The sequence below is a fragment of the Oenanthe melanoleuca genome, chromosome 4 (genome assembly GCF_029582105.1).
Source record: "Oenanthe melanoleuca isolate GR-GAL-2019-014 chromosome 4, OMel1.0, whole genome shotgun sequence".
Classification (NCBI taxonomy): domain Eukaryota; kingdom Metazoa; phylum Chordata; class Aves; order Passeriformes; family Muscicapidae; genus Oenanthe; species Oenanthe melanoleuca.
In genome coordinates, this window is record NC_079337.1 from 69,542,066 (window position 1) to 69,568,731 (window position 26,666).

General features: G+C 42.7%; 1 protein-coding gene across 1 annotated transcript in view; it reads right to left on the minus strand.

Annotated features, from left to right (window-relative positions):
• ATRN (attractin) overlaps positions 1 to 26,666 on the minus strand; it is a 140,874-nt gene that overhangs the window by 107,359 nt on the left and 6,849 nt on the right. Inside the window, exon 2 of the mRNA XM_056489025.1 lies at positions 1,143 to 1,226. Within this exon, the coding sequence (XP_056345000.1) occupies positions 1,143 to 1,226 (84 nt within the window). The remainder of the gene's footprint in view (positions 1 to 1,142; positions 1,227 to 26,666) is intronic.

The following is a 26,666-nucleotide window of genomic DNA, read 5'->3' on the forward strand; positions in this document are numbered from 1 at the left end:
CCCCACCCATCCTGAGTTTGGGCTCTGCCTTGCTCCAGCCCTGGTGCAGGACCTTGCACTTGGCCTTGTTGACCTTCATGATTCACACAGTCCCATGTCTCCAGTCTGTCCAGCTCCCCTTTGATGCCATTTCTTCCCTTCAGCATCTTGACCACACCATACGGCCTGGTGTCCAGTGGCAAATTTGCTGAGGGTTCCTTGATCCCACTAGCATGTCAGCAACAGATATGTTAAACACAGGGAGAAGACAAAGGAAAAGTGCCCTCTGGGACTGTAGCAAATTCTCATCCTCCAGGATGCCAAGAGGCCTCTTGGAGTGCGCAGTGTCCAGTACAAGTTCACACTCTCACATGACTCATGCCAATTCACAGATCTCTCTACCTGCAGATTCAGAGAACAACATGGAATGTGACTGAACACACAGATGTCATCACACAGCATCATATATGACCATGGAAACTCTGAGACTAAAACAAATGGGTCTTACAGTCCTGGCACCAGCTTGGTACTATCAAAAATATACTTCAACAAGTGAGATGCAATGAACTGCTGCCATCAATCAGATGACAGAGCACAGACATTAAAAATGCTACTCCTAAAAACCTGTGCAAGAAACTGCTGTAAGCAATATAACAGGAAGGGCAGCAAAGTGAGGGGAGAGATCTAAGGGACTTCTCCCAGTTTAGAAAACCTTTGCAATAAAAGGTCACTGGCTCCTCTGAAGTCCTCATGGCTCAGTGAGTAAAGAAATATCTGAAGTCCATCACTACAGAAACTGATTCTTCATGAAAAAAAGCTTTCAGAGCTTTCTCTTGTTTCTCATACTACTGAAAAATCCCATGAATCCCATCATCTGGATGGCCAACTATGGTATCAGTTAAGTAATTAATAATCCTTCATTATTTACAGAAGTGCACTGATTTTCGTTTACCGCTGTTTCAACACGAACCTCTTAATCAGAAGTCAGTTTGGAGGGCTCAGTTGCATGAAAACTTATGTACCATGAACAATTAAGTGTTGCCCTATCTAGCTTCTAGACTAGCCAGAAAGTATTGTGAGACCTAAAAATATTCAGTGCAGATAAAACTCACCTAAAAGTCCCAATAAGCAACACAAAATCCCAAGCTGCTTCCAACACTCACCTTCCTTCAATGAGCCAGGTGCATTTTGTCTTGTATTTGTAATTTCCAGGCCCATCTGTGACATATCCTGAAGGTTCAGTGAGTCTGCAAACAAAAACACAAAGACAAGCATTAGTGTCCAGTGGTTTTCAACACTCAGAAAGGATTCTCTAAATTCTGAAGATCCATCATTAGATTATTATTTACTTAAGAGCCATTATAAGCAAACCAACTACAGCACAACACAACCCAGCTGGGAGTCTCCTGTTGAACTCTCTGTGCAGCCTTCTGATGATTGTTCTCCAAGAATGGCATCCTGAAGGACATCACTTCAAGAGTGATGGTTTCTCTATCAGATTGATGTCATGGTTCCAAACCTGCATGTATGGATATACCACCTAATCACCAGAAGAATTCCCCAACAGAAGCTAAAATTATTCCCAAACTATTTATTTACACAAACTGTACCATTCTTGCATGCAGTTCAGATGAAGTCCGTGGTGCAGCCTCTCACCTCATTCTGCATCTGACTCTCCACAAACTCCTTGGCAACCTCCTGAATGGAGGACTGATCCTCAAGCCCCATCCCTGGAAGTCAAGGCCAGGTTGGACAGGGATTGGAGCAACCTGGTCTAAACGAAAGTGTCCCTGCCTGTGGCATGGGGTGGAATGAGACAGGCTTTAAGATCCCTTCCACCCCAAACATTCTGTGATTCTACATTGCTATCAACATCTGCAAATGCTGCACAGTGCAAATTCTAAACCAGCAAAAGACAAAAACAAGAGCCAAACCATTAGGACACATATTCCTATCTCATATGAATTAGTCAAAATATTCCAGATGAGTTCTAACGAATTCTAATAAACGACAGGGAAGGATGGCAGCACAAAGGCGGCAGCATCTGAAGGTGCCCAAACACCTGGTCTGGTAGTGACACCCAAAACAGGATCCCTTCCTAGGCAAGTTATGAACTCCATTGTCAGCACACGGCTGGAGCAAATTACAGACCCCTGGCAAAATTCAACTGTCCTACTTACAACACAGCTTTAAAATAAAAACACTCTAAATTTAAACTTGGCAAAAAGAGAAGCAAGCAAGACCAGAAGTTCCCCAAACCGTATCTTGGAACCTTTTCTGTGCCTTTCCCCAGTGATCTGTTAATGTTGCCATCTCACTTTTCTAAATATTTTGGCTGTGTCAAAAATGATTTTCTGAACTCTGTTCCATGAAGCTTTTTTAAGGTTGATCTCTGATTTAAATTTTAAAAAGCAAAACCCACAGATTTTTAAACACCACCTTCCTCTGTCTATAAATGAATTTATGATAATACTTTTCAACCTGAGAAATTGAGCTGAAGATTTCTAAAACCCAATTACTGAACTTTTGCAAGAAATGGACATTCAAGCAAGTGAAGAAAAAGCTCAGATTTTTGGAAGTACAAGAAGCATCTGGGCTTTCCATGGAGACACAGATGTAGGCATAAACATACAGATGGTAGAGATTTAGGCTGGATATTGGGAAGAGATTGTTCCCTGGCAGGGTGGGCAGGGTGGGGCAGGGTGGCACAGGGTGACAGAGCAGCTGTGGCTGCCCCTGGATCCCAAGGCCAGGCTGGACACTGGGGCTGGAGCAACGGGACAGTGGGAGTGTCCCTGCCATGGCAGGGGTGGCACTGGATGGGCTCTGAGGTCCCTTCCAACCCAAATCATTTCATAATTATGTGATTGATATTTCTTCTAAAACTTCAATATCTTTGAGAATTCAAACCACTTATGTACTGACCAAGAAGTCACAAAACCGAATGAAATTTCCAAGTGGAGGCAGTAACATCTAATCTTTTTGTCTAAAAATTCAACCTTTTGAATATAATGTCCAAGGAAAATCCATGAACCAAACAGTATCCACAGTGATAGAACTTCAGCTGCAACCAAGAGGAGAGATTCTGGAAACCTGAGCAAGTCTCAGTGTGGCAAGTTTTCAGGGAGCTTCTACTCAAAGAACCCTTGCAACAATTTTATCTGGAAACAATTACTAATTCATTCCCCACAGAAATGTTACCAAGAGTGATATAAAAAGCAAAATAAAATTATCCTGTTAATACTGTATTCCCAGGCATGTCACATCTCAGGAGAGAAAAAAAAAAAAAACATTTCAACATAAATGTAATTCAATGAAGTTTCAGCAAAACATTTGATTTAGTTTTAAAAATATGTCAAACCTCTTTGATACACTATGAGTAAAACCATATCTGCAAGTTTCTCAGACTGCTTACTAAACTTCCTGCCATTATAGACAAATGAGAGATATTAAAAATTTATAATAAATCAGAGTTGACATCTCTGAAAGGAAAATAAATAGGAATTAAGTTCTCACTGTCTGCACTGCCTGGCTAGAGCAGGGCAGCAGCATCCATGTTCTTCTATAAAACTCTCCCAGTGAGATATAAATCTTCAGCACAAAAGCAAACTGAAATTAGAATTTCATCCTTCCATTCTGTACAGAAAGGTCAACTGAGCTCCAAGCTGCAGTAAAAAAGCAAACAGCCTGCTCCTCATGCTCGCTGCTGCCTGTGCCATACATGACACAGGCCTGGGGCTTTGCCTAACTGGGACATGTCCTACACAGAGTTTTGGCTTTGTCTGCAAGCAAAGACTTGGGAAGGAAAGATGTGAGTAAGCCCAGAAGGAAAAACACTCCAGGAATGAGGGACTTGGATACACAAAGCTTTCCTGATATCCATCAGGGCACTCTCACATAGAAGGCTCCTACCCCACGTAACCTGTCACCAACACCACCAGGCTCAGGGGTCCTTGGCCCCAGAAAGCTTTGGCCATATTTGTGATGTGGGGTTCAACAAGGCCAAGTGCCAGGTCCTGCACAGCAACCCCTGCAGCTCCAGGCTGGGGCACAGGGGCTGGGAAAGGCCCTGGGGGTGCTGTGACAGTGGCTGGACATGAGCCCAGGTGTGCCCAGCTGTGCCCAGGTGTGCCCAGATGGGCAAGAGGCCACTGGAGGCCCCTGGGCTGTGCCAGCTCTGGGGTGGCAGCAGGGTCAGGACAGTGCCCTTATCCCCTGTGCCGGCCCTGATGGGAGCCCTGGAGGGGCTGGAGCGTGTCCAGGGAAGGGAACAGAGCTGGGAAGGGGCTGGAGAATTCCTGAGGGAGCTGGGAAGGGGCTCAGCCTGGAGAAAAGGAGGTTCAGGGGGGACCCTGTGGCTCTGCACAACTCCCTGCCAGGAGGGGACAGCTGGGGGGATTTGGGCTCTGGGAATGGGAACAAGAACAGGAGGAGAGGGAACGGCCTCAAGTTATGGCAAGGGAGAGTTTGGACATCAGAAGGAATTTCTTCATGGAAAGGAATGTCAGGCACACGGAAGGGGCTGGCCAGGGAGGTGGTGGAGTCCCCACTCCTGGAGGTGTCCAAGGAGCGACTCGTCCGTGGCGCTCGGTGTCCTGGGCTGTCTGACAAGGTGGTGCGGGGTCACAGCTCGGGCTGGGTGATCCTGGAGCTCTTTTCCACTCCCAGTGATTCTGTGACTCTGTTACTCCAATTAGCCTTCCTCTAACTGGGGCACTGCTCGTGCTGTATCTGTGCCAGCTGCTGCTTTCTCACCTGTAACATTTAACTAATGCGGAGCAGTAAAGGGGCTTTGATTTTACAGCTCAATTTTAAATTGACTCATTTCCCGGGAAATGCCATTTCACGGTTTGGGAATTGCCGTGTGTTTTAATCTCTGCTTCTTAAACTTGCTGAGGTGAGAAACTCGCCCCTAAGTGAAGAGTTCTGCAGCTGCAGGACCTAACCAAGAACTGCCTTTAGTATTTCTAAACTGGGGATTGTAATCAGCGGAACCATTTGATTGAGAGCCAGTTTGAACAGCCTGTCTTAATCTAAATAAAACTCAAATACTCTGAGCAAGTTTTGCCTCCCTTTTTCCCTATCAGGCTTTAATATATAAATTAAATAATGAGATGCAAAAAGCTCAAAATAGTACTGCAGAGCTCTTGGTAGGCAGGAAAGCAGCTGTTCCCGCGGGTGGGATGAAGGAGAAAAACAAGTTAGGTCTCCAACCTGCTCTTGCTTGTCCCTATGGCAGACTACTGTGACAGCTCACCTACTTCCCTGAGCTCATCACAGCCAGTGACACTCCGGAGAGCTGGGCACCACTTTTGCCTCTGCTTTGGTAATGATGTTTGCTTTTTGAGGTACAGCTCTGTGTGCTCACATGTAACAGGGGTTTGGCATGGCCTGGGCTGTGGGAACCTCACCTGGACAAGCACTTCTGTCCATATACTTGGGATACTTGGACGGACTCTGTAATTGGATGTGGGAGCTCTAAAATTTCCTAGGAAACGTTGTGCAGACGTATTTTAAATTATTTTTGTCATGAAACTATGAATTTTTATTTGTACATTTGCATAGATAATTTTAGCATGAGAACAAAATAGTTCCTGAAAGCTGTTGTCCAGTGCTTGGTACCTTTGGATTTTTCATACGTCTAAGAGGAATTTATCTCCATGACTGCTTTACTTCTTACTCTGTGTGCTATAAATTACCTCTGACAGATTAATTTAAAGCAGAGGAGATGAGAGGAAGTACTGACCTTATGATGCATTGATGCATCTGTGGTTAGGTCTGGGTAACATTCAGCTGAAATTTCCTCTTTTGACCTGAAGTTTGGTATTTATTGTGTTAAATATCCGAAATAAGGGCTGACACCAAGACTGCCCTGCTGTTACACCTGTGCTACACCTGTGTGTGTTCCTCAGCCCCACAGCAGGGCAAAGAATTGCTCTGGGGCTGGAACAAAAATATATCCAAGAGGAAAAAAGCCCGGTAGACCCAAGTCACATCAACACCTTGAAATTCTGCAGAGCGCGGACGGTGCAGCGGGGTCAGAGCATGCCAGAGGGAACACTCACTCCGTGAGAAGTGCCCTGTGGGTTTCTGCTCTGGAGGACTCCACATAAATAGTTCTCCTAGTGCTCTGTCATAGGGTACGGTGAGGTATCATTTCTTTGTTTAAGCAATTTGAAGGCAGGAATGAACTTTTCCTTACAGGTTTAAGGGTTGGACTTGGGGTGATCAGTGTTTCTCTCATAAATAATATTTTAAGCCATCTTGGTTATGAATAGAGATAATGAAATGAAAATGTAGGAAGCTAAATGGGAAAGTGGAACAAGGCAAAACCTTCTCCTTTCCTGTTTTTCTTAATAAACTTAGGCAAGCACAGCAGTATTTTGTGCACAATTCCTTGTTAGTGCAAACAGGCTTTTAGAATCATGGGATAATTTGTGTTAGAAGGGATTTTAAAGTTGCAGCCTGGGGTGAATGTCCACAATTGTGGTATTTTTTTTTGATTGATCTAATTCTTTGTTGGATTTCTTGTTTTGTGTTCTTGATTTTTTTTTTAAGGAAGAGTTTCCTAGTAGTGATTATCAAGAGATCTGCATTTTAGACACTGTCATACTACAAGAAAATATATCCTCCCCCATGCAGGAACATCTGCCTCTACAGCTAAGGAACTGGACTTCCCTGAACCAAGTGTTTCACAGACAAGCACTCCAGAGCTACTTATCCAAGAAAGAAATGCTAGCAGGTCTTGGATGATAAAGATATTGTGGCAAGACTGTTGCTAATGCAGCATTGACAAATTCTGTGTAATGTGCCAATGACTGTGTTGTTTCTATATTTTCAAAGTTTGCTCCAAAACCAAAATGGCTTCATGTAGTCTTCGCTTGATTGAAGTGTGTTTAAATAGTCACAGCATCCCAGGATGTTTTAGGTTGGAAGGGACCTTAAAAAATCCCATCCAGTGTCACCCCCTGCCATGGCAGGGACAGCTCCCACTGCCCCAGCTGCTCCCAGCCCAGTGTCCAGCCTGGCCTTGGCCACTGCCAAGGATCCAGGGGCAGCCACAGCTGCTCTGGGCACCCTGTGCCAGCCCTGCCCACCCTGCCAGGAACAATTCCTGCCCAAATCCCATCCAGCCCTGCCTCAGGCAGTGGGAGCCATTCCCTGTGTCCTGTCCCTCCATTCCCTGTGTCCTGTCCCTCCAGGCCTTGTCCCCAGCCCCTCTCCAGCTCTCCTAGAGCCCCTCCAGGCCCTGCAAGGGGCTCTGAGCTCTCCCTGGAGCCTTCCCTTCTCCAGGGAACATTCCCAGCTCTCACAGCCTTTTTTTGTTTTGTAGTATTTTCTTTTTCCAAAACCAAGTTTTCTCACTGCATCATCTGCCCTGGTAAGTAATCAAGTGTTTTAATAGCCAAGAATTTCTGTTGATGGGTTAGGAAATACCTGATCTGGATTGTAAATCTATTGTACAGATACATTTAATAAGGCATAGCAGTCTATAGTGCCTAAACACACCCCATTCTCTAAGGGATTTAGACCAGTCACAGTGAGGCTAACAAACACACTCTGGCATTTGCAAGCCCCTCCAACTCTTTACCTCCTGGAGTTTGGAGCTCTTGAGTTACTGAATTACTTTCACATTTAGTTTATTTGCTCAGGCTCTTAAATAAACACTGTGATGGTTTGAGTACTGTGGCTTTATTTCATTCTTCCTAGGAGCTGGTGAAAAAGCTTAGGCTGGCTGGTGGAGTAGTCTGTGTGGTTAAAGTGACCTGTGCCAGCAGTAGAAAGTTTTCATTGAAGGGATTAAGATGATTTAATCAAAGCCACATGAAGTCTGGCCTTTTCTCCATTTGCTAAACCAAGATTTTGCCTGTGGGTTTGAGCATAAAGTGCTGCAGGTGACTTCCCACCCCACAGGTGTGAGTGAGAACACACAGCTGGACGAGTGCTTGGTATTCACATTTTTCACAAGTTGATGTAGTCGTGCCTAAATTCAAGTCATCAGGATTATTCTTTATTTTTGAGTTTTGTTTTACTAACAAAGGGGAACTTCTCAAGGAAGCCAACTGTGTACACCGGTCTTCATTAGACACTAGAAGTGTTTGGTGTTTAGCTCCTTTTTTTTCTGTGTAGTGTGGAATTGCTTTCATTAACATGAGTCGTTTGGGGAAAATGCCACTCGTGCATTTCTGCAAGGGGTTACAAATCATTATTTTTCTTGCTATGATAACGAATTTAGCAAACAGTCTGTGGGAGGGAGGAACAGCTGCCTTGAACTGGAAGAGAGAATGGAGAAGAACTGATAAGTGTTTGTGGAAGTGTTTACAATTCTGTACCAATATGTATGTGGAAATGAGAAGTTCCTGTAAAACCAAAAATTAGGAGACAGCTTTTTTGTTCCTGTCTTTCTTTCTCTGGGATATTGGCAAACATGCATGTTTCTTGTTTATGTTGTGAAGTTGGGTGCAGGTGCTAGATAGAGTCCTTCAATTATTTGGGTTGAAGGGACCTTAAAGACATCTAGTTCCAAACCCCCTACCATGGGCAGAGACCCTATCCAAGGGTGCTCCAAGTCCCATCCAACCTGGCCTTGGGCACTGCCAGGGATCCAGGGACAGCCACAGCAAATCTGGGCACCTGTGCCAGGAATTCCCAATTCCCAATATCCCATCCACCTCTGCCCTCTCAGAAGCAATTCCCAGTGTCCTGTCCCTCCAGGTCTTGTCCCCAGCCCCTCTCCAGCTCTCCTGGAGCCCCTCCAGGCCCTGCAAGGGGCTCTGAGCTCTCCCTGGAGTCTTCCTTTCTCCAGGGAACATTCCCAGCTCTCCCAGCCTGGCTCCAGAATCCTGGCAGCATTTCCATGACCTGCTCTGGACTCTCTCCAGCAGCTCCATGTCCTCCTGAATCTGGGATGCAAGGGCTGGGGCAGCTCTGCAGGTGGGGTCTCACCTGAGCCTGGGAGCACAGGGACACAATTTCCACCTTTCCTGCTGCCCACGCTGGGATCAGCCGAGGGCTGGGCCACATCCAGTCTCTTACCCACCAACATCCCCAAGTCCTTCTCCCCAGGGCTGCTTTCCATCTCTCCATCCTCAGACTGTTCTGAGACCAGGCACTGCCCTGACACTGGTGCAGGACTTTGCACTTGGCCTTGTTGACCTGCGTGAGTTTTACACTGTTCCACCTCTCCAGCCTGTCCAGCTCCCGCTAGGTGCCATTCCATCCCTCAGGCATGTCACCCTCACCACTCAGCTTGGTGTCATCAGCTGTTTGTGGGAGGGAACAGAGCTGGAAACTCAGCTGGATTCTTGGGCCAGCACTGGCTGACCTGGGCTCTGCTGCCTGAGCCACGACCACAGTCCTGCTTGAGTGCCTTGTCCAAAATCCTTCAGGTGTGATGGAGGGACTGCTAGGAGAGAGAGCTCATGTGCCTGAAGGGAGTATGTCTGGATTCACTGAAATGAGACAGAAAATAGAACAATCTAAATAGATTTTCAGAGACTGTAGTGGTAAATTGTTGGTTTATTTTATTATTGGTGCTCTGTGGGCTTCTCCATCTCCCCTCAATAAAATTCTTCTCTGTCCCCTCCTTCAAGACAAATATTTACATGTCTTTCATTCTTTACAATAATACATGTGAGGACAATGACATTTTTGGGACAGACTGCATATCCTTGTATCATATAAACATACAGACTTTTTTTTCTGGGGGACCACACTTCCATCATTCTGTCAGATTTAATATTTGATGCTCAAAAGGCTCCTTTGCTGTTGTATTAGTTTTACTACTTGTGGCATCCTTGAGAACATCTTGCTTATTAGTTGATCAAGGTGTCATTAAATTACTATATTGGCTGAAAATTTGTTTCATTAATAAATACAGGACTTTCATTAACAATTCCCTGCTCTTTGCATGTTCTTTTGGTGTTGTTTCAGCCAAAGACCTGCTTTAAAAAGTCAAGGACTTGTCATTCTCAAATGCCCCTCTAGATTTTAGGATGTTCTATGACTATTTTAGGGATCCGTATCTGAGGATCTTTGTCAAAATCTGGTTTTGAGGCCTGGACCAAACAGAAGTTGACAGCAATCTTTTTCCTAACTACTTTAATTTTTTTAGGAATTAGTTTTCCCAGCAGGTAGCACTGTCGTGTAGTAGCTTAAAATTTTTTAATGCCAGGAAGGAAATGAAAGGCATTATTTCTATCTGTGTTAGGAAAGTGGGTCAGGCTGTGATGTTTATTTATAGAATGTCTCAATATTTTCATTTTTGTTGCAACACTGACTGATCTTTGGCTTGTGCTTTTCTGTAAATGTGACTACCAGTTCTGAGCTCTGCATTTTGCCCCAAAATCAGCAGTGATGGAGGGTGGCAGGTTTGGAGCTAAATCAGAGTCCAAATGGGCTTTTTGAGAGTTCAGTGGATTATTTTGTGGTTTAGCATTTAGGAAGAATAGGGCAGCAGTTTCATAGGCAGCACTGGGATTGCTGTTGCTGCTTTTTGTTTCTTGTAAAAACTTGGGTTTGCATTTGTCTGAGAAAGTGCAGCAGGACGATGGCCCTCTGCTCCACAGGGATGGCCTTAAACTCCACTTATTCTAATTCCTGCTGGCATGAAGGTTAAATCAGTTGCTTAACCTCTTTTCATTCACAATACAGCACATATTCTGCCAATTAATGCTTTTCCTGGTCTTAAATGTAGACCTGACAACTTGAAGGCTTATCAAAGTGAAGGGCTCTCCAACTAGAGGAGAAGATTGATGTCCATCAATTCTGAGCACGTGGGCTTTAAAGAATTTGAATTATGAGACATTATTTACAAGGGTCACAGGTGTGCTGTACTGCAACTTAAGTGATTGTACAGGTGCTTGAGATCCACTGAATAACTGAGTATTTCTAGTTTTTGAAAAGGGATGAAAAATCATTTAAATAGACCTTGTGTGCATAAGCCTGTGACAACTCGCTTTGACCACTGCAATAATGTGGTTTCTCTGTCCTGTTGTCTTGAAGGAGGTTAAGTTTTGGACACTTGCAAGGACTCTTGCCCCAAGGTTTTAGAGGTTCATTGCATGCCAGGGAAAGGGAGGGATTGATATATTCTCTTTCTGCTGTAGTGAGATAGTTTATGACGTGTGAGATGGAGTTGCTTCCACTGTGCTCTGCTGTCTCCTTTAGCCTGGTGTGTATAAGACAACTCCCTACCACAAACCCCAAGAGGATTTTAGGACCACCAGCGAAAGATGAGACTCCTGTTTTTCTGGGCATTACAAACACCTTCAGCTAAATTATCTTTATTTCAAAGAACTAGGCCAAGATCTAGTAAGTGGTTTTGGGAGCAGGTGGGGAAAGCAGAGTTCAACTGTTGGATTAGATCAATATACAGCTATTGTAGCGTCCATCATCTGCATGGCCAGTGCCTCAGGTACGAGTGGTACGGGTGGCCTTCAAGGGGACCTCATGAATTGGCCTTTTGTCACAGTAACCTTTCTGCATAACACACAGGTACTGGGGAAGGTGTTCAAAGAAATAAGGGTGCTAAGACTGGAGTTCTTGCAGTGTGACAGCAGAGATCAGAGATAATACAGAGATAATAGAACGATGCCACAGAAAAATGTGCTGACAAACAGCTCAAAATGTGCTGCTCATGTAAAGAACACACCTCTTCAGTGTAACAATAACAGTAATAATATTTTAGTCTTTGTTTTACCTACTAAGTTTGAATGTGGGAAAAATCTGTAGTAAATGTACACGGTAATGTTGACATTTACAGTGCAGCTTGGCTGATTGGTTCTGCAGAGACAAAGCTAAGGTTATATAGTGAATAAATGCTGCATTGTGGTCTATGAGACAAGGCTGGGAATAAAGAAATAGGAGAATATGCAGGAACCTAAATTTGGGATGTTTTCAGTTTGAATTTAAAACTTAGAGGTACAAATGAGAGTAGAGCTCTAGTGTATTTCTGGGGTGGCAAAAGGAGTAGGACCACAAGGCAGCATCTATAAATGATGGTTTGGAGCCGTGGGAAGTGCTGGTGTCATTTGGGATCCAGCACAGTTCTGAGGACTTTTTTCAATGCTTCTGATGTGGGGAAATGGAGTTGGTGGAGGGAAATCAGCTTTTCCTTCCTAGTTTCTGTTGTCTTAGTCTTGAGGTTAGGTAATTTTAATTATTTTTATAATTTTCTTTTTAATTATGCATTTTAATTACTAGGATAAAAATCTTTAGTGCGAGGAAAAAGTTGTTCCCTGTGAGGGTGGGAAGGACCTGGCAGAGGGTGCCCAGAGAAATTGTGGCTGACCCTGGATCCCTGGAAGTGTCCAAGGCCAGGCTGGACAGGGTATGGAGAATCCTAGGATAATGGAAGGGGGGTAGAATGAGATGAACTTTAAGGTCCCTCCCAACTAAAACATTTGGATTTCCATGATTACGCTACAGCAATAACTTTTGCATGAGTTGGCTCATCTTGAGGACTTATCTCAGGGAGACTGTACAAGAACGAGAGAGGAGGAGAGAATTCTCTGGACACCTGGAGTAGTTCATTGTTTTAGGTACCTGTTGCTGCATAGGTAAAATCCTTATCAAAGTGGATTTTGCAGTAATGTCATTACCTTCATCAGTGAGACCTAGCCTGTAATAAATTACATCTTCCCTGCTTTACCTGCAGTGTGGAACTGAGGTGGAAGAAGAAGGGATTTGGCTGTTCTACATTAGAAATTAATGAAATAGCTCCGTGGATTGTTTATCTGCTTCTCTTATCCCCAGTGTGCCTGATCACTATTCCTTGCCTATAAATTAAAGTATTTGCTTATAATATATGCTCTCTAACCTCAGTGCTTTTAGTAAGAACATGAACAAAATTATTAATCCATTTAGGATAGAAAGCTTTTGTTTCTGGTAAGAGGCTGTAACAGCCCTTTGTGCCTTCAATTCCAAATACACCCAAAACAATGACTTTTAATTGTGAAGTGCTTGAGCACTTGGGGAGGAGGAGCAAGGAAAACTCATTGCTTGCATCAGTCCCTAGATTTAATAACTTCAAAATTAGGATGAACAAGGGCCTTTGGGGTTTGTTTTGCTTGTTTAAGTTTTGTTGTTTTTCTTTGATTTGTTTGTTTTGGTTTTTTGTTTGGTTTTTTTATTATTTGGTTGGGGTTATTTTTAGTGAAAAGGCTGTGAAGCCTCTCCAGATAAGATGCTGATAAGTCTTCACTGTCAATGTCACTGCAGTCTTACTGAAAGTAATACAAACCCGTTTCGAGATCCAGTGATGACCACTTAGGGGTTAAATTTTAACATGTTTTATAAACCAAACCAGCCTGCTTACCTTTTCTGGTGAGTAATGAAGGAACGGCAAGCTGCATTTTTTTCTCTATTAATACTTCTGATGAAAATAAATGTACTCAAAACCCTGTTGCCAGCATACAATGTACCTTTAAGGTCCTACAATGCTTTGAAGTAAGTGCTGCGAAGTTATTTAATCCTAAATTCTAAGGTACTTTTTGTGAGTTTTTGTACACACTAGCAACATAGTCAACAGCTTTGAGGCTTTGCCTTATTGTGCACTTCCTGCTTATCTGAGGAATTTTCTCAGTGCATACTAATTTGTATTTGAAAAATATACGCTGCTAGTATTACTATCATATTATTAAAGAAACCACGGATTTGTCCGGTGATTTCCAATATCAGCTTTGGCTGTTTACCCAGGAGATAGCACTGATTGCTGCCTGATTTTGTGTGGGTTTTGTGCTTTTAAGGGGCTCCCAGGATGAGTGGAGACTATTTAAATATAGCGAATCTTTTTGCATAAAATAGTTCTCTTTGAAGTTCTTTTTCATTAAATCTTCATTCTTGTCATTGCTTCCCTTTTTTCTTTTCCTTTAAAAGACCTGGAATAGGCAGGATTCAAGGCTGGAGCTCTTTAAATACGTGCGCTGTTGGTTCAACTCCCTAACTCTCTTCCTTTGGTTCTTATATATTGCAGTCCACTTGGAAATCCATGAAAAATTTAGTGTGCACAACACTGTTGTAAACAGTGAAGTTTGAAATAAGCCTTAAGTATTGCATATATATGCATGTATACAATGAATTTATGCTGTACACATACATATTTTTTTAATCTGAGCTTTGTGAATATCCTTGGAGGTGTTTTTTCGACCCTGGAAGTTTCAAAATTGATGCTGTAGTTTATAGCCTCATCAGTATTGTAGTACAGGACCTGATTTACTGTTTTTTTAGGGTGTAGCAGCTGCTTCTCGCAGAGCAGGAGATGTAACACTCAGGCAGCACTTCTTGTATAGGAGGCACACGTTTCACCAGGTTAGCAAAGTCAAGCGGTATTTGGTGCCTCTCCATATTTTCTAGTGTCTGATTTCTACATATGAGTCATAAATTACCATAGAATCATGGCATTGTTTAGGTTGGAAAAGCGCTCTAAGACCATCAAGTCCAACTGTTCCCCAGCACAGCCCAGGCCAGCACTGCCATGTCCCCAGGTGTCACATCCACAGAGCTCTGAAATCCCCCAGGGACGGGGACTGCCTTGGGCAGCTGTGCCAGGACATCCCCTTCCAGGAAGGAATTCCCCAAAACCCACCCTAAGATTCCCCTGGCCCACCCTGAGGCCGTTCCCAAATCCCAAATCCACCCCCAGCTCCTCAGGAATTCTCCAGCCCCTTCCCATTTCCCTCAGGAATTCTCCAGCCCTTTCCCAGCTCTGTTCCCTTCCCTGGACACGCTCCAGCCCCTCCAGGGCTCCCATCAGGGCCAGCACAGGGGACAAGGGCACTGTCCTGGCCCTGCTGCCACCCCAGAGTGGCACAGCCCAGGGGCCTCCAGTGGCCTCTTGCCCACCTGGGCACACCTGGGCACAGCTGGGCACACCTGGGCTCATGTCCAGCCACTGTCACAGCACCCCCAGGGCCTTTCCCAGCCCCTGTGCCACCTGGAGTGGTCAGTGAGGTTGCTGTAACTCAAGTGCAGGACTCAGCACCTGGCCTTACTGACCCCACACGATGGTCTCAGCCCATCAATCCAGCTGCCCAGACCCCTCTGCAGAACTTCCAGCCCTCCAGCAGAGTGATACTTCCACAGAATTTCATGCCATATACAAACTTACTAAGGGTGCACTCAATCTCCTCATCCAGATCATCAATAAAATATTAAATAGGACTAGGCTAAGACTGAGCTAATACCTGTTGGTATCAGCTTAGCTAACCCTGACCTGAATCCTCCAAAGCAAAGAGTACAAGCAGCATTTTAGACCTTTGCCATCAACTCCATCACAAATTACATGACTCTCTTTTTTTGTTTCCTCCTCTCCCTAAATAACTGTCTGGTATTTCAGAGACTGAAAAAGCAAGAACTGAAAATACTGAATGCTCATTTTTAAGATCTGGATGATTAATTTTCAAAGTTTAACTCAACTCACCATTTTCTCTTTGTGGGCAACAGCTTTAAGAGTGAATCCAAAAGTATTTCATGGACAGCAAACACAGAAAAACCTTGAAAGCCAACAGGGATTTAAAGGCAAAGATAATTAATAAATTCACTCACAGGACCTTTCACAACACCCCCTTTAACACTGGAGGCAAACAGGAGAGTCTTGCACAGTTCATACTAAATTTGTTGCTGCTTTGGAACCCAAACAAATTCAGTTACTACTTGCATACTTTTGCTATCTCAGTGAGACACAGGATTTCATGGTGTTAATGTTGGTTCCACAATGATCAGTAAGTAATTCCCTCATGGACAAAAGCCGTGGCTGATGCATTTATTAGGAGTTTAATCCAAGCTGTCTCTTGCCTGTGATCCTCACTGCTCCATACTGAACCAAAAAGCAGACATTTTCCCAGGGCTCTCTATCATGTTTTCTCAAGAGACAAAATAATTTCTACATGAGCAGTGCTGTGACCTGTCAACAGGCACAGGCTGCTCTGCCAGACGAGCCTGGAGACTCCCAGACCTCACCCAGCCACTAATTTGCTGCAGAGCACTTTGCATCCTGCCTATCTCAGCACAGTCCCACAATTCCCTAACATGGGGGCATTGGCAGGAGGAGGATTTCATGAAAGACCCAGTGTAGTGAAGCATTACATAAAAATTACATGTTTATGCAAAACTTTTGCAAGGTTACTAACAGTATCACCTCAGCACTGCATTAAAAACAATCACTTTTTAGCCCCAAAAACAAATTAAAAATAATTTATGTAAATAAATAGAGGGGGGGGGGGAAGAGTAATTTGCAAACATGCCCTACTGAAATTTTACATAAAACTTGAACATCACTTTTGCACAGGTTCCACCATTCCACACCAAAAATACAATGTCCCACATGAGGTTTTATATTAATTTGTGAAATCATCAAAGGATACAGTGGTTTATATTAGCATTTCAACCCTCTAAGCACAAACTTTATCACATGAATATTGACTACACATCACACAAGGCCCCAAAACTGGGAGAACGGAATTTCCAGCAGAAAGCTGGATACATGTGCTTCAAAAAAACACGAAACAAACCAAATGTCACAATATTGTAAGGAATGGAAAAAAAATTACTTCCTGCAAGTTATTTTATATATAGAAGAACACCTGAGAAGCCTTGTGAGGCTCCCAAAGGGCCATGATTGTCAGGATTACTCAAACAGTGGGTTTGGGATGAACTTCAGCTCCAGACAGAAAGCAGAGGGGGAGACCCCCATCCCAGCCTGCTCTGCTGTCAGCAGCTCTCCATTGTTTGGCTCAAATTTATTCAATTTGAGGCTGCTGTTCCATATTAAGAGTGTGAAAGCCTTTATATGTCTACTTAAATTTTATATTAATAGTACTTTTTCCATTTGAGAAAAAGCTGACATGGTAACAATTAAGAAATAAAGTAGCCACCTGCTCCCAGTGAGCTGGAGAACAACATGTAACAAAAATAAAAAAAAATATTTCTAAAACAACTTAATAGGTTTTTAAAGGGAAGATGGCATGACAAAATGTTCTATAATTACTGACTTCTAGTTTCTAATCTGAGTAGATGTCACTGGGTTGTAGAGGGAGAGATGCAAAGGATCGTGCAATGACTGGTGCTGGACTAAATCATCAACGTCTCTGGATTAAACATGAGGACTCGTTCCATTTAAAAATTATCTTCAGTAATTGAAATTGTTTAGCACCCATGAAGCACTGTGGAATGAACAGCACCAGTAGGGTAAGGGTTATACTGGTAGGAAACAGCTGCAGGCCAAGAGCATTTGCTGATGAACAGACATAAAAAACTTAAAGAGAAATGACAGCCAGAGTGCCTAGACACAAAACCAGAAAAATCCTCTTTGCAAACACATAACTGAAAGGAAACCAACTGATCAGAGAGTGATGCTATTACCCAGGAGATACTCCTACCAGGGCCTTGAACCACAGTATCATTTTTCCTCCTTCTCCTCTCTGCTTTTTTCCTTTGTCTTCCCAAATGCATCATGCTGACAAGCAAGAACCATTCAAAGAACCAATTAATGTTTCTGGGTCTTTTTTTTTTTAATATAACTTCACCTTAACAGGCTTTTTTGGAAATCCCTGTGAGTGCAATGCCACCTCAGCCCCATTCTGTCACTTCATTCCCCCTGCTCTGCTCGATGTGGTGTGATCTCTGCTCTACAATGACATCATCAGTGATGAAAGAAGTGTGTATCTCTCCACTTTGCCCAGGGTCACAAATGAAAATACTAAACCAGGCTCCAGCTCCAACTTCCTACCCTCTTCCTTTCTTTCACAGTGTGAGAAACACGCACCAATAAAGTTGAAAGAGGTCAAAGTCTATGAAGCAAAACTATTTATTAATAAAGACACAGCAGCTGAGTCAGGTGCACCTCACTAAGGAGGCACATCTCCCCTAAAACGTACACACCTTTATGCTCTTCCCTGGCCAGGGGCATTCCTGTCCCCTTTCCCACTGGCTGGGTACTCAGGAACTTACTTTCATTCTGATCACCTACTGCACTCAAACCAACACATCCTTCTCTCTCCCCTTTCTCTCCCTTGTGACAAACATCAGCTAACTCTCCCCTTTTCCTCCCTGCCATGCTCCCTCCCAAGGCCAGCCTCATGCTAGCTACATCTTTGTCTGTGTGACATTAGGTATACAGTCTCATGGCTGAAACAAAACATTATTTTATCTCTCACAATAGAATCATGAAATGGTTTGGGTTGGAAGGAACCTTAAAAGCTCATCCAATTTCAAACCCTCACCATGGACAGGGACACCTTCCACTATTCCAGGTTGCTCCAAGCTCCATCCAACCTGACCTTGGACACTTCCAGGAATGGTGCAGCCACAGCTTCTCTGAGCAACCTGTGCCACCTCACCACCCTCATCATAAAAAGCTGCTTCTTTACATGTCGTCTAAGTCAACATTGTCTCTTTGAAGCCATTCCCCCTTGTCCTGTCTTCTCCAACTCCTTGTCCAAAATATCTTTACATCTTTCTTGTCAGTTCCTTTCAGTTACTAGAAGGCCACAATTAGGTCACCCCAGAGCCTTGTCTTCTCCTGGCTGAACAATTCCAATTCTCTCAGTCTTTCCTCCCAGTAGAGCTGCTCCATCCCTCTGATTCAGGTCCCTGCTCTCGACTCACTCCAAAAGGTCCAGGTCTTTCCTGTGCTGGGGGCCCAGAGCTGGAGGCAGCTCTGCAGATGAGGTCTCACCTGAGCAGGACAGAATTCCCTCCCTTGGCCCATCTTTTAACCCTTATCCTCCTATTTAACACCTCACCAAGTGCTCCCCTTCCATACCTGTAATATGAGAAGGAGCCCGATACATTTTCTATCAATAGAAATGGCAGAATGGAAGATAAGCTTTCCAGATTTCCTGACTAGAACACCTGAAGTGAAAAGCTCTACATAGGTAATGCAGTGCAGTCCAGCTCTGGGTGGTGCCATAGAATCAGAGGCTTCCAAAGCCCAGATTGCACTTATTTATCTCTTACAGGTGCCTTCATCCTAAACGATGCTTATAAAACATCCAACACACACATACATTGTATTTTAAACAGTATCACTTACAAATGGCAAATCTATCTAGCAATTTCTGTCTGTGTACTATCATTCTTTCCTTTAATGCATTCTTAAATTTTCATCTCAAGGTCAGACTGATGGGTCTGAAGCTAGCAGATATCTTTCCCTCCATTTCTTTTAATCACTATTCCACAAACCAAAGACTCAACTAATGTTACTTTCTATGACTAGTTCTTCACCTTCTTCATCCTATTTTTAAAACAGCTCTTAAAAGATTATCCATATACCTGCTCAAGGCCAAAATTCAATTATAATTAGATGATGAGAAGATTTTAAAAGTGAATTAAGGATACAGACGATACAATAAAACTTCTGAAAATCTAATCAAAGCATTAAGATTAAAAGAGTAGCAATGAAAAAGGCAGAAAATCTCATTTGAACCAGTGAACATGAATACCATCAGTACATAAATAATCAGGACAAAGACCAACATGGATCATTTTAGGGGCAACACAATGCAAATGCTCTGACTAGGAGTCCTACACACTCCCTTCAGCACACGCACATAACGCAATATGTATACACGTGTCTCACGCTCCAACCTCCAGTGCTCGGGATGGGGTCTACAGTTTAAAAGTCAACTTGGAGAAGGACTACAAAAAGCTTGTTGTGGAAACAGTTCTCTAAAAGCACGTTCAGATGGGCAGGTAAGACTCTGGTGGCATCAGTCTGGCGGTGCCCAGCCTCTGTGTCTGCAGGGGCTGCAAAGCACCTCCCTGTACCCAATCAATTCAGTATGACGGCCGTTATCCACTTCACAAATCAGTCCTGTAATTCTATCCTGTACTAAATCACTTGGAGAGGGAAGTGTGCCATACCTTTCTGAACTGAAACTTCAACAAAAACAAGCTGAAGTACAAACCATGACTAGAATAAAACAAAACCCCAAAAAGCACCCAAACCAGACCAAGTGATGCACAGAAATTCCCTTTCCTCATTTTCAACCCTGCTGCAGTTTGCTGCTACTAGTTTGCTACAGATATCACTGGGAAGCAAGGACAGCAGGGATGATTGCTGTACTGTGTTTTGCTTTATTTGCACATGGAATCACACACAATATCCTGAGTTGAAGGGACTGACAAGGATCATCAAGTCCAACCCCTGGCTCTGCACAGGACACCCCAACAATCCCACCCTGTGCCTGAGAGCATTGCCCAAATGCTTCTGCAGCTCTGGCAGCCTTGGGACCATGACCATTCCCTGGGGAGCCTGGGCAGTGTCTGAACACCCTCTGGGGGAAGAACCTTTTCCTGATATCCACCCAAACCCCCTCCAGCCATTCCCTTAGGGCCTATCTCTCCTCACAGAGAACAGAGATCAGAGCTGCCCCTCAGGAGGAACTGCAGTTCACAGTGAGCTCTGACCTCAGTCTCCCCGTCTCTCCTGAAGGGAGAGAAGATGCCTGGAATGAGACTGCAGGTGGCATGTTGCCACCATCTACCTTTAATTCAGTGTCTATTTAAAACAGACACGTTCTGTGCAGTCTATGGATAGGGTCCTTCAAAAGACAGCTCATAACATTTTGTTTACATTTTTAGATCCTAAGCAGGGTTTAATTCCAAAATCCCACACCTGATTACTCTACGTGTCAGGGAATATCTCAAACAGTATCAGCGCCAGCAATGTTTTAAGACATTTTACTGCATAATCAGTAATACCTTTGCTACCAAGATCAGGATGAGACAATATAGAATAAATACACTTCATATTACACATATCAAAACTACTTTGTACCACTATTTTACTCTGCTGACCCGTGCTCTTTTCTCCTTAGCTCCATTACTTAAATAGAATACTATATATTAAGGAACATATACATAATAATTACTTTGACTGCACATCTCAGAAATCGTAGAGCATTACTACAAATGTTTTACACAAACTAATTACAGAAGTAGCTGCCAAAAGAAAACATAGAAGCTTACCATTCCTACTATTTTCAGTACTTGCAGAAGTTACAGCAACACACAACTCACTGGGGCCAAACTTTTCTGGAGTTTGTTTTTAAAGACCTAATAATGAACATGTACAACTTATAAAAAAAGCTTATAAAAAGACTCTAGGCTATTAGAGGAGGACCTCTGTTGAAATGTGAGTCAGTCATGGTAGAGAGAAAAATATATGCATGTGTATATATTTTACTCCATTAAAATTATCGCTATCTGGCACTTTTTTAATTTAATTGGAAATTAAAGGGAAAGCATCTCGCGCCATGTCACAGTCCTGACCTGCCACTAATCTTCAGATCAACAGCCCAGCCTGTCAGAAGGCTTCCAACCATCAGGCACAGCACCTTTTAACTGTTTTTATCACATGTTTAAGTTGGGAGAATTTTAAAACTTTCCACAATGCTTTCTGACCTCACAATGGTTGCTTTTTCTACTTCAGATATGACAGTTACCACAGAGATCACCCACAGAGGTTTATCTCCTCCAGCATCAATGGGTAGTGGCCTTCATTCACCTACTTTCATACTTTCAGTGTGAATTTGCTCCTTCTAATCACATCAGTCAAAAAAGACACTAAGGAAACATCAATTTCAGTTGTGTCTGTAGAATCCTGCTAATCTCCCTAAACCTGAACATAAAAATTTCCTTCAGTGAATTACAGAAGTTGACCTCTTATTTATCGAATTTACTACGGAAAAGCAAGACAGCCTTGATGCCCAGAGAGCCCAGCAAAGCGTAGCCAAGAAAGGCTCAGACTTCTGCAGATTTGTAACTTTAAATCAATACGAAATGTATGAAAAATTCAAGTGCAAACAAAAATCAATAGACATACATGATTGTCTCCCACAGAATTTCTTCTTCAAATCCACACGTAAAAGCAGGAAACCTTATAGACACAGGCTGAGAGAGCTGGGGTTGGTTCAACCTGGACGAGGCTCCAGAAAGAAATTCCAGCACTTTGCAGTACCTAAAATGGCGCCAAGAGAGCTGGAGAGAGACTAGGGACAAAGACATGAAACGACAGGACAAGGGGGAATGCTGTCCCACTGACTGTGGGCAGGGTTAGATGGGGTATTGGGAAGGAACACTGCGAGGATGGGCAGCCCTGGCACAGGTTGCCCAGAGCAGCTGTGGCTGCCCCTGGATCCCTGGAAGTGCCCAGGCCAGGCTGGATGGGGCTTGCAGAAACCTGGGATAGTGGAAGGTGCCTCTGCCCTCAGCAAAGTGTAGAGCAGAATGGGGCTCTAAGGTCCCTTCCAACCCAAACAAGGCTGTTTCCATGAAGATGTATGCAGTTACATTAACCTACAAGAAAACGGGAAAGACCTCCCTCCATATTCCCTAAGATAATCTCCAGCCCAGCCATAGTGCCCGACCTCACTGGCACTGGTGAACCTCATACAGAACCTGTCTTACCATAGGTCACTGCTTGAGGAGCCCAGGTCTGCAATTACATGTGAATTACCACACCTTCCTGTCTGCACTCATGTCTGGACTCCTGTGTGCACTCATGTTCCAATCCTACCTGCCTTGGGATACCGGAAAAATCAGTGGGATTTAAACAGTGGGAATATAGCAAAGCACGTGTCTCCTCCAGCACCATGTCCTATCAAGTGCACACACATATTGCACTGCAAGCAAGCAAAGCACAGGCACAGAAGCCACTCTGATGCCTCAACCAGCTTTGATCTGATAACACAATTTTCACATTGTGATTTCTTGTCTTTCCATATCACATGACAAATTCCCATAAGTGCTGAATAGAGAAATTAAGATCACATTTAAACTTCATCACTTTTAACACACAATATCCTTTTTCATCAGCTTCAGTGAAGATAATTTAGGCATATTTATAGTAACATTAACCACATTTGTTCTGTATGGCAGTATAATTCTCAGAATAGACAACTGAATACAAGTTGCCATACAAAACTGTCATTAAAATATGTTTCCAAACCTCCAAATTCCTAAGTAAATAGAGTCATCATCAGAACATCTTTAAACCATATAAATAATTTGTCCTAATTAATTGATAGGGAAAGTGAACCAAGGGGATTAGATGATGAACTGTATTGATTCCTCAAGTCTGTGATCATCTGTTCTCAAGGGAACAGTAAAGTTAGAGGCTATAAAGTCATTTCAGCTTTTCCAGCCAGACCACACATTCCTGTTTCTACCAGAAATCCAAGTTCCCATCCTCTCACATTCAAACATCCGACTTCCATAGAAATTGTTATTGTACCATTCACATAAGGACATTCTGATGGTACTGGCATTTGCCTGCTGTCCCAGAAATTCCCATCAGCTCAGGTACTGATAAAAGCTGGAAATTACTGGTTTAACATGTTTTCAGTAACTGAGTTTTCTTTGAGCTCATCACATAAATTCAGATAAAACAAGTTAACAGACTATCAGCAGTAACCACAAGAAAACTTAAAATTCCAGCAATATTAGTATGGATGTTTCAGAAAAAATGTGCATAGGCAGGAAGTCAAGTCCTGGTTTTGACTTTGAACCACATCAACACCTCCTCAAAATGATTCATCCTCTAGAAGTTGAACGAGGGCATACTTAAACACCCATTACAATTCCCAAAATGAAAACCAGTAATTTTAAAGAGTCACTGCAACCTGTGCTTGTGAGAAAGACACCGACTGACCCAAATTTACAGAGCTGCCTGTTATGTTTCAGTGTAATAAATCAATCCCTCAACGAAAGTACACTGACACACTATCAAACAAGGAGGCAGCAATACAAATGCAGATGCAAATAGAGTGTATCCTGAACAACAATAAATTTCAACTTTTTCAACAAAACTAAAAGCCCACAATTCTGCCTGTTCTTGATATCCCCGTGAAAAAAATGAAAATTAAAATCACGGTGGCCTCTAAACTACATATTTCTCAACATATTAGTTGGAATTCAATGCTTTGCTTTCAGCAAGCCAGCAACTTCAACGTATGCTCTCAGTTTGAATACAGTAGTATACTTCATTCTAGCTGCACAAAAATCCTTAATAGGAAACATTGCTGGAGTTTCCCCTGTGTTTTTTGGGTTTTTGGTATTGGGGGGGGGGGGGGTGGGGGTGGGTTGTTGTTGTTTTTTGTTTGTTTGTGCTTTTTGTTGCTTTTGGTTTTTGTTTTTTTTCTTGTAGCACTTGCCTGTCCAGTCAACACCTCTATTCTACACTCCTCTGCAACTCAGGTCTTGCAAAGGTTGGAAAACTTTGCAGCATAACCTTTGATGATTTCACACAAGATCAAAGTATGTAGCAATCATACACTAGAGATCTAAGCTCTGAAATCACTATAAAATTCAAGTGACATTCTCCACTCTGGATTAATGGGAAATTGACTGTGCAAATTAATCATTAAACAGGCAGGTGCATAACTCTGGCAGGAAACATGCTGCACCTTGCTGCAAAAAGCCTTCACAAAACCACCTTGAAAAGTTTATTCTAGAGGAACTCACACACATTCTTGATCGTGACAAGCAAAGAAATTTAAAAGCTGTGCTGAGGATAATCCTGAATCACAGATTGTCCCTAGATAGGGCAATTACAGTCAAAATACCTGGGAGCACTGCCATGACACCAACATGTGGAAAATGACCAAACTGTGGAAGAGATAATGACACAAGCACAAAGAAACTGAAGGACAAAAAAATACTAAAGCCACTCAATACACAGCTAATCCATTGCAGGAGTAATTTTTTTCATTGCAATGACTGAAAACTAAACAGCTTTTAATCACAAAGTAATTCCTTCCCTTTACCAAGAAATAATATTAAACCAAATCTAAATTTTCTGAACGGAAAAAGCTCTCACTTTCTGTATCTAAGTTAAGGAGTTAAAAAAATGCTAATTCATCTGTGTGAAGCTTCTTATCCTTTGACTAGAGAAGCATCACCTTGGAGACAGACATTAAATTTTCAAGCAATACAAACACTAATAAGAAAGTCTTTTAAAGAGTGTTTTCCTAGCACAACATTCCTTATTTTGTTTTCTTTCAGCTTACAGAAACTAGCAAATCAAAAAAGGTTTCTGAAAATCAGGAAATGGAGGGTAAAGGTAAATAATAGAAAGTCTGGGATTTTCACAGCTGTATTTGTACATCCTGCGAAGTCTCTAAGCAAAGCTGAGCAGCATTGTCTCATGATAAAGGTCATTATGGATAATTTTCACCCCAAAGAGGATGTGTAACAACCTGTACCCACATGAAGCAACAACCCCCATTTACATTTTTGCAACATACACTAAGCACACCCAAGATGAGTTTGTGTACAGCAATGCTTTTACTTCTGCAGCCGTGAGCCCAGCAGGCACAGGACAGAATAAAAGCTGCTTTATACATTGGAAAACCCTTTGTTGGCATGCCCAGACCACCTCCGTTAGCATGGTGTCCGCTAAACCTGATTAATTCCACTTCTGCATTTTCAGGGAAATGAAAATTCTGAATCTGGTGATACTGCAGGAAACTTGTTTTACCAAGTGAAGGCACAACCAGGAATGTTATCCAGATCCTGGGGTGTCCAAGAAGTACTTCTCACAATCTGTTCTGGAGATCAGCTGGCCCTCTTTAGCAGGAATATTGCTCAGTTTGTCAGTAAAACATTTAAATTTTTCTTCATCATGCAAGATGCACTAAAACAATTATTATCAGCCCAAAACTCAGAGTCCATTTTCTTTAAATGATTCTCCAAATCCCCCACTACGCCAATGTCCCAAATCTAGGTTATCAGATTGCTACATAAAGCTTGTTCTGTGTGCAATTAAGGCCTCTTAACAACCCTAATGATGTCACAACTCTGCAATAAGGACAGAGCCCTTATGTTCTGAATACCCCAAGCATTTCACATTCCTTAAGCCCAAATCATGCTCGGAATCATCTGTATGCAGCACACATTCACCAAAACCTTGGCAAGCAACCTGCCTCTCCATCAAATAAAAATTTATTTTAAGCAAAAGGAGGAAAGTAACAGTCACAAGTAAATCTAAAGGAACTTCTGCGAGGAACAGCCATAAACAAAGCAAGGGAACAAAAGCGGGAAACAAAAAGCAAACATCGTTACTGCTCCAGTGTTTCGGTGACTAAATGAGTATTTGATTCAAAACCATGCACAAAAGCAAATTATCATCTCTGTTCACTACTGTAAAATCGATTACCAAATATTCCAGCCCTGCTTCCAAGATGCTGCAGTGGTTTAATGGGCAGATGTGAACACGTGGCTGTGCAAGAACAAAGCACTGGCATAAAACTGATGTGGTCCTTCTTACAGTAAATTCCAGTTTGGAGCAGCTCCCTCCTTCCCCATAATTACTTCACTTACAAAATCACATCATTCTCAATCCCATCTTCTGCCTGTTTTACTCTGTTTTTTCACTATGCTTCTGAAGTTGTGATTTAAAAGCTCCTATTTGCTGGGAATACTTTGAGTGCAGGAAAAAAAAGCAAAGCTCTATCTGGTCAAGAAGGTAATTCCAAGTGCTGTGCTTAGAACTTCAAATCAGAAAAAAATTCTTCAATTAAACTGTTCAAGAAAATAGGACCCAGGGGTATCCTAAATTAATACAGTAAGACAACAGCTTGGTCAGCAGCAGCACTATCTAAATCTAAGATTTTCATAAAATTGTCATTTATTTCATAAATATATGGATTTCATAGACATGTTAGGCATAGGAAGCTCAGGTTGGA